The following is a 13,251-nucleotide window of genomic DNA, read 5'->3' on the forward strand; positions in this document are numbered from 1 at the left end:
TCTTTTTCTTCATCATGTAAAACACTTTGAGCTACATTATTTGTATGAATACGTGCTATATAAATAAATGTTATTGTTGTCGTTGTTGGAAGGTGCAATACCTCCCCCTGGACTCTGGATGGCCACCCCCCTGGGTTGGAGCGGTGCCTGAGCCTCCCTCAGGGCTCTCCACGGGAGATGGAGTTCTCCACAGCGCTGTTGGGGTCTGGGGTGGCTGCCAGGGGGCGCTGCATGGGCTCCTGAGCCCAACTGGAAGAATCTTCAGCCCCATCCGGGAGGGCAACCGGAAACAAGTGATCAAGCACCTGGAGCACTTCCGGGTAGGCCATAAAAGGAGCCAGCAACCACCACTCAGAGGCCAGAGTCAGGAGGAGGAGGAGGACAAAGTTTGGAGGAGTGGTGGTAGAAGAGACAAGTGTGGTGATTTACGTTTGTGTGTTGTTTGGGATTGTGTTGTGCCTGTGGGGATTACGGGGAAGACGTGCCCCACAGGTGAAGAGAAATAAAAAGCCTTTTGATATTTTATACGTGGCAACCGTGTCCAATCTGAGTCGGGTCGGGCGCTTATATAGCGCCTTGTTACACTGGATATTCAGTGACTTGGATGTTTTCTTATCTTACTCCACTGACTTGTGCTTTTCAGTCACCTTTTCGCAGAATTGTTTTTGTTCTGCTCTCTTTTCTTCATCGTGTAGGTTACACCACCATAGTGACTCACCACAAGTAGGCCCTTACATATAAGGTGCATTTACACGACAATCTAATTGACCCCAGAGAGCTGACCTCCACTTAACTAATTCTATGACTTTTAAAACCAACTGGCTGCACCAGTGACAGTATATGGTGTGTCATATCAAAGGGGCTGAATGCTAATGCCATCAATTATTTAGTGTTTTATATGTGGAGATTACTTTTCACTTTGACATTAAAGATCCTTTTTCTGTTGATCAGTACTAAAAGCCAAATTAAACCCACTGTGATTCAATTTTGAATAACAGTAAAATGGCAAAATGGGAGGTGATTACTTTTTGTAGGCACGGTACATGATCACTTGATTAATTGATTGACTCCAGATCCTCCACCATGTGAGGGAGGAATATCCTCATCATTTTGTCTCAAACCACAGAACTTGTAACTCAGGTCTCCTCCATATCAGATTTTCCCCCCCTTCATCCATTGTTTACAAAGGTAACCTCTCAAATGTACTTCTGCTGTCATGTTAAATTAGATGATTTGTCATTTTAAAGCACTGCATACCCTACAGCCAGTTATTGTAATGTCATAATTGTAGTGAATATCCAGCCTGGCACCTTTAACGTCCTAATTTACTAATTTCTTGGATGTCAGGACTGAATGATCTAAAAGGACAGACAAGAAATTCTGCCTGCATGGTGTTTTTCAAGGGTTTAAAAGTAGCAGCCAGAAAACAACGTCAAGATGAGCGGAGCCACATGTAGATGTAAACCAGGAAGCACAGGCATAGAAAAACTGTCATTGAGAAATACAGTTCTGTGCGCTGGAGCTGGGGAGTCCTCTACAGCACATCTTCAACATGAGCCTGGAAGAGGGGAGAGTCCCAAGGCTTTGGAAAACATCTTGCATCACCCCAGTCCCAAAGGTGTCACGTCCTAGTGAGCTGAATGACTTCCAGCCTGTCGTTCTGACCTCACATGTGATGAAGACCATGGAGCAGCTGCTGCTTCACCACCTGAGGCCACAGGTCCACCACACCCTCGACTCTCTGCAGTTCGCATACCAGGAGAAGGTGGGAGCGGAGGATGCCATCATCTACATGCTACACCGATCCCTCTCCCACTTGGACAGAGGCAGTGGTGCTGTAAGAATGATGTTTCTGGACTTCTCTAGAGCCTTCAACACCATCCAACCTCTGCTCCTTAGGACAAGCTGACTAAGATGGGAGTAGATTCACACCTGGTGGCATGGATCATGGACTATCTTACAGACAGACCTCAGTATGTGCGTCTCAGGAACTGCAGGTATGACATTGTGGTCAGCAACACAGGAGTGCCGCAGGGGACTGGACTTGCTGTGGTCCTGTTCAGCCAACATACATCAGACTTCCACTACAACTCGGAGTCCTGCCACGTGCAAAAGTTCACTGACGACACTGCTATCGTGGGCTGCATCAGGAGTGGGCAGGAGGAGAAGTATAAGAACCTAATCAAGGACTTTGTTAAATGGTGCGACTCAAACCATCTACAACTGAACACCAGCAAAACCAAGGAGCTGGTGGTGGACTTTAGGAGGCCCAGGCCCCTCATGGACCCCGTGATCATCAGAGGTGACTGTGCAGAGGGTGCAGACCTAAAAATACCTGGGAGTGCAGCAGAATGATAAACTGGACTGGACTGCCAATACTGATGCTCTGTGCAAGAGAGGACAGAGCCGACTATATTTCCTTAGAAGGCTGGCGTCCTTCAACATCTGCAATAAGATGCTGCAGATGTCCTATCAGACGGTTGTGGCGCCCTCTTCTACGCAGTGGTATGCTGGGGAGGCAGCATAAAGATGAAGGACGCCTTACACCTGAACAAACTGGTAAGGAAGGCAGGCTCTATTATAGGCACGGAGCTGGACAGTTTGACATCCATGGCAGAGCGACGGGCGCTGAGCAGACTCCTGCCAATCATGGAGAATCCACTGAACAGGATCATCTCCAGACAGAGGAGCAGCTTCAGCGACAGACTGAGACCCCACACTATGCGACTCTTCAATTCCACCCGGGGGGTAAACGTTAACATTATACAAAGTTATTGTCTGTTATACCTGCATTGTTATCACTCTTTAATTTAATATTGTTCTTTATCAGTATGCTGCTGCTGGAGTATGGGAATTTATAAAGTATCTATCTATCTATCTATCTATCTATCTATCTATCTATCTATCTATCTATCTATCTATCTATCTATCTATCTATCTATCTATCTATCTATCTATCTATCTATCTATCTATCTATCTATCTATCTATCTATCTATCTATCTATATAAACTGCCTTATCTATCTATCTATCTATCTATCTATCTATCTATCTATCTATATAAAATGAGAAGTGAGAAGCAGAAGTAGTCAAGGAAAATGAAAAACATACAGGGTGGAAGGGTCTCATGGCCGCCTACCTTACAAAAGGTCAGACTGACAAGACTCTAGCCATGAAATGTCCCCTATGGTGCTGCAGAACTCAACAGAAAGCACTTCACTTTGATACCGACCATCTCTCTGATGAAATGATCAAAAGACACCAACAATAAACATTTATTTTTTGATTATGTATGGAACCTCCTGCCTCCATGGCCCCAGGATACACAGCTTAAGAATTGGGCTTTTCAGCCATCTATGGACAAGAGAGGCAATAGAACTACAAAGCTGAACCTGGCTGGGTACACTTCAGTACCACAATTATCCACAGAGCCAAGTCAAATGTGCATGAACCACAGTAAGAGAGCTGCTTGAATAAATGGGCATGGTTAAAGTAATACTCCACTCAAAACTGACATTGTAGCGGGGCTACATGATTGTAGATATTTAATGTGTGTTTTTTGCTGAGTCGTCCTGTTTAAATTCGTTGTGTGTTTATGTAAATGTTGTCCCCGGGAAACAAACAAGGAAGGATGATGCAGGGAGGCAGCGACCTCAATACTGGTATTTCCTGTTGACTTAACCAATTTCATCCGGGATGTTTTTCATTTAAACAAGTGGAGGGAAGTATCAAGGAAGGAGAAAAAGGGGATCGAGAGGAGAGAAGAGCCATTTTCACATTCATTTCACCAAATCATCGCTTACTTTTCATTGCGCAACCTTACTGTCTGCTTTTTTCGTTGTTCCGGATCATCATTACATCAGCCAGTGCGGAGAAACCCTGGGGTTTGGATTTATTTCAAGCACTTCAGAGGACTCACACGGTGAGATCATTTGAATTATTTCGGGAAGGAGCAAACATTTCATATCAAGCAGTATTTTATTCAATTCAGGACATTAATAACTTTGGACTCGTTCTATTTCATTCCTTCATTTGCAATTTGTTTTTTTATCTTTCTTCTGTGTTTATTCATTTATTGTTTAAGGACAAGGGAGGGCTTTGTATTGTTTTGATTACTTTATATGTGTGTATTTGTTATAAATAAGATATATATATATAGAATCTGTCACTTGTGCCTTTGGGATGGTGTATATATACAGGGTGGTCCAAATCTAATTATGCCGATCCGGATCATCTGGATGACTTTGATTTATGCGGAGATGATTCCAGTTCAGCGTGAAGACGATTCTTCATGTCATCAGTTCGCAACACTTCTCGATGGTCCGGGATTTGTGGGGTGATTTTCAATGTAATAAACTTAATAAGTCAGAGCGTAATGAAAATTGCATAACTAGATCTGGACAACCCCATATATATATTACTGATTGCCTGTCTGTCCTTGTCTATATACTAGGGGGCTCTGCCCCTGCTTACCTTGCTCGCCCTCCCCCAGGTTTGGTTAACTGGATATACAATTTTAAGACATTGTTATTTCATGGGAATTGTTAAATATGCATTATTTTCACTTTTACTTTAAAACTTTAGTAAAAAAAATAGGTAAAATTAACTTTTCTTCAAGGTCGCATTGAATTTTGATTCCGTGTTTGGAATTACATCGTGACAACGCAACGTATAACTGCCTGTGAGTGAATATCAATCCTTTCTCTCTAATAAATAAAACGACTTCTATAAAAGTTTGTCCATGCTCTTTCTTCTTCGCTTAGTTGTTGACGTTCATCCAGAACGCATAAAATTATTGTCCTGATAAAATTTATAAGAGCTGAGAGTGCAGTAAGTGTGTCTGCCAAAAGCATTCACACCACTGAGAGGTTAGATGGCCGTGGTCTTGTTTGAAAATAGTTGTAAGTAGGGCATGACTTGAAAGAATCGCATGTTAAAAGTCTCCGTCTCACGGGACTTCAAACTGCGCCAACGTTTTTGGAATCTTTCAATTCTCGCTGGCAACACGAATTAGACGATCTACAAGTCTCCGACTTAAAGTTTAAATCTGAACAATATATTCAATCTCTTTTCGCTGTTCCGTTATTTCACAGAGTAATAATCTCCATTTGTTTTGGCTAATGCGATCTTTCCTATCCTTTTTTTGAGACTTTTGAATTTTCGTACTTCCACTATGTCTAATTTGCTCAGTTTAGCCAAGTCGCAGGTCTTGGTTATGCAGTTGCCGGTCTGGGAAAGGGGTCGGCCATTACAACTTACCCCATGCAGACTGTAGTGGTGGCCAAGAAAAATGGAAGATCTGCCTCTCCCTGTTATTCATTGGTTAAGAAACCTGTCTTCAATTCAAACACACAGTATTATTGGAATGTGCCTTTCCTGTTTATCTCTTAGGTAGAGCTTTCCAGAAGTAAGCATTAAAGTATTTTAGCAACAAATGGAAGTATTTTGCACATTCTTAGAATGCAAATGGATAACGGACATGTAAATTATACACTAATTATGTAAGAGTTTTTTTTTTCTTTTTTCCTTTGACATTTTTCAAATCACTTGTCATTGTCCAGAGCTGGTCACGGTTGGGTTCAATTTGAATATTCTTTTTGACTGTTCTCCACAAAATCATGACATTAACATTTTTTCTCGGCCACCACTACAAACTACATGGGGTAAGTAACATATAACAATTATCATATTTGAGTGGAGTATTCCTTTAAGATAGCAAACATTTGTTAAATGACTTTGTTAAAGGACCTTGTTAAATGGTGCGACTCAAACCACCTACACCTGAACACCAGCAAAACCAAGGAGCTGGTGGTGGATTTTAGGAGGACCAGGCCCCTCATGTACCCCGTGATCATCAGAGGTGACTGTGCAGACCTATAAATACCTGGGAGTGCAGCTGGATGATAAACTGGACTGGACTGCCAATACTGATGATCTGTGCAAGAGAGGACAGAGCCGACTATACTTCCTTAGAAGGCTGGCATCCTTCAACATCTGTAATAAGATGCTGCGGATGTTCTATCAGACGGTTGTGGCGAGTGCCCTCTTCTACGCGGTGGTGTGCTGGGGAGGCAGCATAAAGAAGAGGGACGCCTCATACCTGGACAAACTGGTAGGAAAGGCAGGCTCTATTGTAGGCACAGAGCTGGACAGTTTGACATCCGTGGCAGAGCGACGGGCGCTGAGCAGACTCCTGTCAATCATGGAGAATCCACTGAACAGGGTCATCTCCAGACAGAGGAGCAGCTTCAGTGACAGACTGCTGTCACCGTCCTGCTCCACTGACAGACTGAGGAGACCCCACACTATGCGACTCTTCAGTTCCACCGGAGTAGCGTTAACATTATACAAAGTTATTGTCTGTTATACCTGCATTGTTATCACTCTTTAATTTAATATTGTTCTTTATCAGTATGCTGCTGCTGGAGTATGGGAATTTCCTCTTGGGATTAATAAAGTATCTATCTATCTTATCTATCTACAAGCCTTGACAGCAAAGGAATAGAACCAGATGCAGAGTTTGGCACAGGTTACCAATGCCTTGGCCGGTCAGGTCAGCTCAGGTTGGGGAGCATGCATTGCTACAGTACGTGGCAACCACCCAGGCAGACACGTGGTCCACTCCCACCCTCCGGAAATGGCCCTCTATCTGCCACAGCCAGGTGTTATGTGGACGTCACCTTGGCCTGGTCCAGCCACTGAGGTCCTCAGCAATGAGGGTTCTACGAGCCGGATCACCCTCGGGTAATGGCCCACATGGCCACAGTGCTGTAACTGATGCTCCCTCACAATGCAGGTAATGTGCCTCGCTTGGGACTCCATTAGCAACCACTCATTCGACGCAAGGTCAAACCAGCGGCATCCAAATATTCTCTGAAGAGACACAGTACTGAAGGAGTCCATTCTTCATCTCAGGTCACTGGATTGCATCCATGTCTCATAACCATATAGCAATACAGGAAGCACCAGGACTCTAAAGACTTGGACCTTCATCCTTTTGCAAAGATATTGGGAGTTCCACACACCCCTTTCCAGGAACCCTATGACCCCCCACCCCGCCCCATGCTCTCCCAATCCGTCTATTGACTTCATAGGTAGAGTCACCAGAGACAAAAATGTCACTGCTGAGGTAAGTAAACCTCTCGACGAGGTCAACACTCTCTCCGCAGACAGACACACTGCTGATGGCCGTGCCCAAGAGGTCATTAAAGGCCTGGATGTTGTTTTTATCAGGACACACACAAGCCCAGACTCTCAGACTCTTCACTCAGTCTCTCGAGTGCCCCGATCAGAGCCTCTATTGACTCAGCGAAGGTCACACTATTGTCAGCAAAGTCAATATCAGTGAATCTTTTCTTGCCAACAGATGCCCCACAGCCGCTGGACCCCATAAAAACACAGAGGGTCTGCCTCCACTCTGCACAACACTCACAGTACCAGTGGACAGGCCGGCCATGAGGGGATCCGCAAAGTCTCAGGATGCCCCACAGGGCAGCTCGAACGCTTTACGAAAATCAACAAGGCTACAAAGAAACTCTGCAAATATTCACATTGTCGCTCCATGAGAACCCTCAGTACCAGGATGCGGTCGATGGTAGACTTCTTAGGTGTGACACCAGACTGCTTTGGTCGCTGGTAGGTGAATAAGTGATCACAAATTCTATTGAGGAGGATCCTAGCAAGGACCTTACCCGGAACCGAGAGCAGTGTTATCTACCTGTAGTGGGTAACAATGGCTTGTACGATTAAAAGAATTCAAAAGACTTCTGTGGTAACCCACCCATCAGCTCTTGTATGTCTAGTCAACAGAAGTTAAAGGCTTACCTCTGGTTTGGGTCCTTTGTTCGCTCCTGGGCACATGAATGTGACAAACTCATGGCAGCGTTTGTGAACAACAAAGCTGCAGACTAGAAAACAAACAGAAAGAGAATAAAATTGGGCCATCAGCATGAGCTACTTAAGAACTGGGCCAAACAGGAAGTTCTATAAACAGTACAGTATTCCAAGAGCCTGATAATCACTGGAAATGTGACAGCAGTAGTCACCACATGGAAGAAACTGTTGCTTAATACTTAGCTACCTCACAAACAACCACTTCCATCCATCCATCCATTATCCAACCCACTATATCCTAACTACAGGGCCACGGGGGTCTGCCGGAGCCAATCCCAGCCAACACAGGGCGCAAGGCAGGATGTCTCCCTGACACATCTGGATAAAAAAGACACATATGTCAGGATGCTATTCATAGACTTTAGCTCTGCCTTCAACACAATCATCCCAAGCTGGTTGTAAAACACCACCCTCTGCAATTGGATCCTGGACTTCTTGACAGAGAGGCCCCAGTCAGTTCGGATGGGCCACAACACTTCCAGCATCATCACACTGAGCACTGGAGCACCGCAGGGCTGTGTGCTTAGTCCACTGCTCTTCACCCTGCTGGCTTACGACTGCACAGCCACACACGACACCAATCACATCATCAAGTTTGCGGATGATACAACGGTGCTGGGACTGATAAGCAGGGATGATGAAAGAGCATACAGAGAAGAGGTGAAATGGCTGTCCGCATGGTGTGAAGACAACAATCTATCTCTCAATGTCGACAAAACAAAAGAGATAATCGTGGACTTCAGAAAATCATGTCCTGCCCACATCCCGCTCAGCATCAACGGTTTAGATGTGGAGGTTGTTAGGAGTAACAAGTTCCTCGGTGTGCACTTAACTGAGGATCTTACGTGGACACACAACACCTCATCACTACTCAAGAAAGCCCAGCAGAGACTACACCTCCTGAGGCGGCTGAATCAAGCACGTCTTCCCCCTTCCATCCTCCCCATGTTCTACAGAGGCACCATTGAGAGTGTCCTGACCAGCTGCATCACTGTCTGGTATGGCAACTGCAACATATCTGACCGCAAGCGCCTGCAAAGGATAGTGAAGACAGCAGAGAACATTATTGGGGTGCCTCTCCCTCACTACAAGACGTATTTTAAAAACGCAGTGTCCGCAAGGCCTGTATGTAGCATTGTGCAGGACCCCTTACACCCCTCACATGGACTTTTCACACTTCTGCCATCCAAGAGAAGATACTGCAGCATCAAAGCCAAATCTGCGAGGCTGCAGGAGAGTTTTTATCCCCAAGCTGTTAGACTCCTTAACACCAGGCTGCCCTCTGGGACTTTCCACACGGCCTCAAACACCTCGAAAAACAGAACTTTTGTACATGAAAACCACTATCCTGCTAAGAACTGAAAATCTCATACTGACCTCTACGGATTTATGAAACATTCTGACCTGTCATTGTTTACACACGTCTTAAAACAACTATTATCATACACTGATAATTTCTGCATTATCTATATCTATTATTTATTTACTTATTATATTACATATCTTACACATCAATATTGCTGCTACTTCTTTGTCTTGTCTTTGCACAATGTCTTGTCTTGTTTGTGTTTTAATTTTAAATTTTTATTCTATTTTTAATTTACTATTTGCACATCATGTTGTTACACTGTGGACCCTGAGCTTCGCAATTTCGTCTATCTGTATAGTTGTATATGGTTGAGATGACAATAAAGTTCACTTTGACTTTGGTGTATGTGCACCCATATGACGTCTCTGTAGGTTCACACTCATGCTTTCTGAGATGGAATGGAGATCCATTCAGGGCTGGTGGTTTATAGGAATGGCAATGCATTCGACTTTGACGAGTATGTGCAGACAAATAATAGGAGTGTAGTGTTGTTGTTCATATGTGTCCTCAGATGAACAAGCCTTGTATTTTAAGTTGCTGGGTATGGCCATCACCATGTCTTCAAACAGACCAGCATTCCACTCATTGCTGGTGGGTAGTTATCAGTGCACTCTCATTTATACTGACAATTCTTGCTGGGTGGGTGGTAATGCACACCAATGTGAACTCAGACAGAGTGACCTTACATCCAGCAATTGGTGGCTATGTGTACCCTCTGGTGGACTGATGTCCCATTTAGGGTTGGAGGGTATTCAAATCCTGCAGTGGGCTGGCGCCCTGCCCGGGGTTTGTTTCCTGCCTTGCGCCCTGTGTTGGCTGGGATTGGCTCCTGCAGACCCCCGTGACCCTGTAGTTAGGATATAGCGGGTTGGATGGTTGGAATTCCAAAGCGTAGGTAAAATCACATCAATGTCTTAACAGGAAAAGCCACCTCAGTCTCTGTGAACGAGCAGTGCCACTCGTTGTACCATTATGCTTTAATTTGCTTTGTGTTCCAAAAGAGGATCTCATTATTTCTTTAATTTCCTTAAACATTAGACGTCTCATTTTAGCTATTGCCCTCCCCAAAACGAAGCTCCCTTTAGAATATTTCCGCACCAATTCAGATTTATTCCAGAGGGGTATTCCCTTTGTTCATTTTCTGAGCGATGTCTTTGCCAGTTTTCACAAAGGCGAATGACATTGTCTTTCACTGGGTTCCATGGAGGGGCTTCCCTTTATTTCTTCAGGAGCAGGGACTCTTACATTAATGTTATGATAGAAATTCAGCGAGATAACCCCCTAGGGAATTTGTTTTTGCATTCTTGGCTCCGGGAAAAGAAAAGCGCAGAGTTGTTTTGGCACAGCTCCACAAATGCAGATCCCTTTTATTATTTTTGCTCATTCCCCTCAGTTAGCAGCCCTTTGGAAATGAATCAGGAAATCAGCTCTTCTAAAAAGAAACCGCGGAGCGTGTCAAAATGAGCTTCAAGAACCTCATCTTTTTTTTTTTTTTATCAATTAGACAATACAGATGGTGCATTTGATGGCCACTGACAAAGACGTGGGTATAAACTGTCAGTTTTCATGGCACATCTGTCAGCAGAATGAAGGGATTGAGTAAGTCTTCATGCTGCTGGACCTCCGTACCAGGAATTACCACTAAGTCTTCCTGACCTTAAGAATGTTTAAAAGTCCTCTGGTCAACTTCCGCCTCTCACGCCACCTCTCTTTCCAGTCCAACCTGAAGCAGACCAACAGCTCAATCTTTCAAGCAGACAGCCCTGAAGCTTTCTGCCATTAACACCAGCCAGTGCTGACTTACTAAGAGAGATCATCAGCCTTAAAAAGCACACTGGAAACATAATCATAGAGAAACCAAATGGCTACCAACTCCAAGACCCCAAGCAGAAATAAGTTAAGATGAGATGGATGTATTTTTTTTTCTACAGTCAAAAAAGACAACCAAACCTTGGGGTGCACCTCCAGTTTGCCACCTGCCTCCCATTTAGTCATGCTGGTTTAAAGCAGTCATGCCCTTGCTCAGTTGGTCAGGCACTTCACTCATTCTACCAGCCACTCTGAGACAGGTACGTGAAAACCATCTATCCATCCATTATCCAACCCACTATATCCTAACTACAGGGTCACGGGGGTCTGCTGGAGCCAATCCCAGCCAACACAGGGCGCAAGGCAGGAAACAAACCCGGGCAGGCGCCAGCCACACACACACACACACACACACACACTAGGGACAATTTCGAATCGCCAGTGCACCTAACCTGGATGTCTTTGGACTGTGGGAGGAAACCCACGCAGACACGGGGAGAACATGCAAACTCCACGCAGGGAGGACCCGGAAAGCAAACCCGGGTCTCCTAACTGCGAGGCAGCAGCGCTACGTGAAAACCGGAGAGTCACCAAATGTCCATTCTAACAAGCTCAGCAATGGCTGCTGTTAATTATATTAACATTTTAGCAGATAGGGTGGCACAGTGGTAGTGCTCACGGTTACGAGACCCGGGTTCGCTTCCTGGGTCCTCCCTGAGTGGAGTTTGCATGTTCTCCCCGTGTCTGCGTGGCTTTCCTCCCACAGTCCAAAGACATCCAGGTTAGGTGCATTGGCGATCCTAAAATTGTTCCTAGTGTGTGCTTGGTGTGTGTGCCCTGCGGTGGGCAGGCGTCCTGCCCAAGGTTTGTTCCTGCCTTGCGCCCTGGGATTGGCTCCTGCAGACCCCTGTGACCCTGTATTAGGATATAGTGGCTGGGATAATGGATGGATTTTAGCAGATAATTTTATCCAAATAAGTGCACAACATGGCTGTAGTTGTATTTGTACAAAAGGATCAACAAAAACTCCAGCAACTCAGCCATGGTCAATTTGTGAGTCAGCAGTGGCAACTGGATTGGCACCACCTAGTTTACAGTGAAATGTTCTACCCACCAACGGGTTTTGCTGCCTGCAAAAATATATAAATTGGTGTTATGTGGCTGTATGACGTTTGAGTTCTGACAAGTACCGTCACCCTCTCTACTGTATGGCTAGGTCTTGCTTTGTGATTTTCTAATTGTATTAAGCAGGCTCTTGGATGGACAGAATGAAGTAACATACAAAGAACACAATCACTGACAGTTGGATGTAAGGTACCTTAAGAGCATATAATAAGGTGTGCAAGAAGGAAGGAAGGAAGAAATAATAGCCATTTGAAATTGGAAGCATTTACAAACTGATAAGGCCACAAGACAAACCAAAATCAGGGGTAAGCCTTTAACAGAATATCTAAACTGAAGAAAGAAATGGTGGAACATAACAAAAATTGGTATGGTGCAAACATGGTGATCAAAATGTGGGGAAAGGAAAGTCAAAGGATTTAAAAACCAAGTGAAGACACATAAAAAGAGAGAACTAAAGAAAGCAGGTGACTGCAGCATCGCTTGCAAAGGCAGCCGCAGATACAGTCATATGAAAAAGTTTGGGACCCCCTCTTAATTCTTTGAATTTTTGATTCTCATTGGCTGAGCTTTCAAGGTAGCAACTTCCTTTTAATATCTGACCTGCCTTATGGACACAGTAGGATTTCAGCAGTGACATTAAGTTTATTGGATTAACAGAAAATATGCAATATGCATCATAACAAAATTAGACAGGTGCATAAATGTGGGCACCCCAACAGAGATATGACATCAATACTTAGTTGAGCCTCATTTTGCTCCTTTGAGCCTCTCGACGCCTCCTGTAGCCTTTGATGAGTGTCTGGATTCTGGATGGAGGTATTTCTCACCATTCTTCATACAAAATCACTCCAGTTCAGTTCAATTTGATGGACAGCCTGCTTCAAATCATCCCATAGATTTTCAATGAAATTCAAGTCAGGGGACTGTGGCCATTCCAGAACATTGTACTTCTCCCTCTGCATGAATGCCTTTGTAGATTTCGAACTGTGTTTTGGGTCATTGTCTTGTTGGAATATCCAACCCCTGCGTAACTTCAACTTTGTGACTGATGCTTG

General features: G+C 44.4%; 1 protein-coding gene across 3 annotated transcripts in view; it reads right to left on the reverse strand.

Annotated features, from left to right (window-relative positions):
* Positions 1-13,251, reverse strand: part of LOC120518916 (protein kinase C gamma type-like) — a 102,619-nt gene that overhangs the window by 80,041 nt on the left and 9,327 nt on the right. For all 3 annotated transcript variants that reach the window (XM_039741937.1, XM_039741935.1, XM_039741936.1), the window contains one exon: positions 7,825-7,907. In XM_039741937.1, the coding sequence (XP_039597871.1) occupies positions 7,825-7,860 (36 nt within the window). In that variant the 5' untranslated portion in view covers positions 7,861-7,907. The remainder of the gene's footprint in view (positions 1-7,824; positions 7,908-13,251) is intronic.

This window comes from Polypterus senegalus, chromosome 18 (assembly GCF_016835505.1).
Source record: "Polypterus senegalus isolate Bchr_013 chromosome 18, ASM1683550v1, whole genome shotgun sequence".
NCBI lineage: Eukaryota > Metazoa > Chordata > Cladistia > Polypteriformes > Polypteridae > Polypterus > Polypterus senegalus.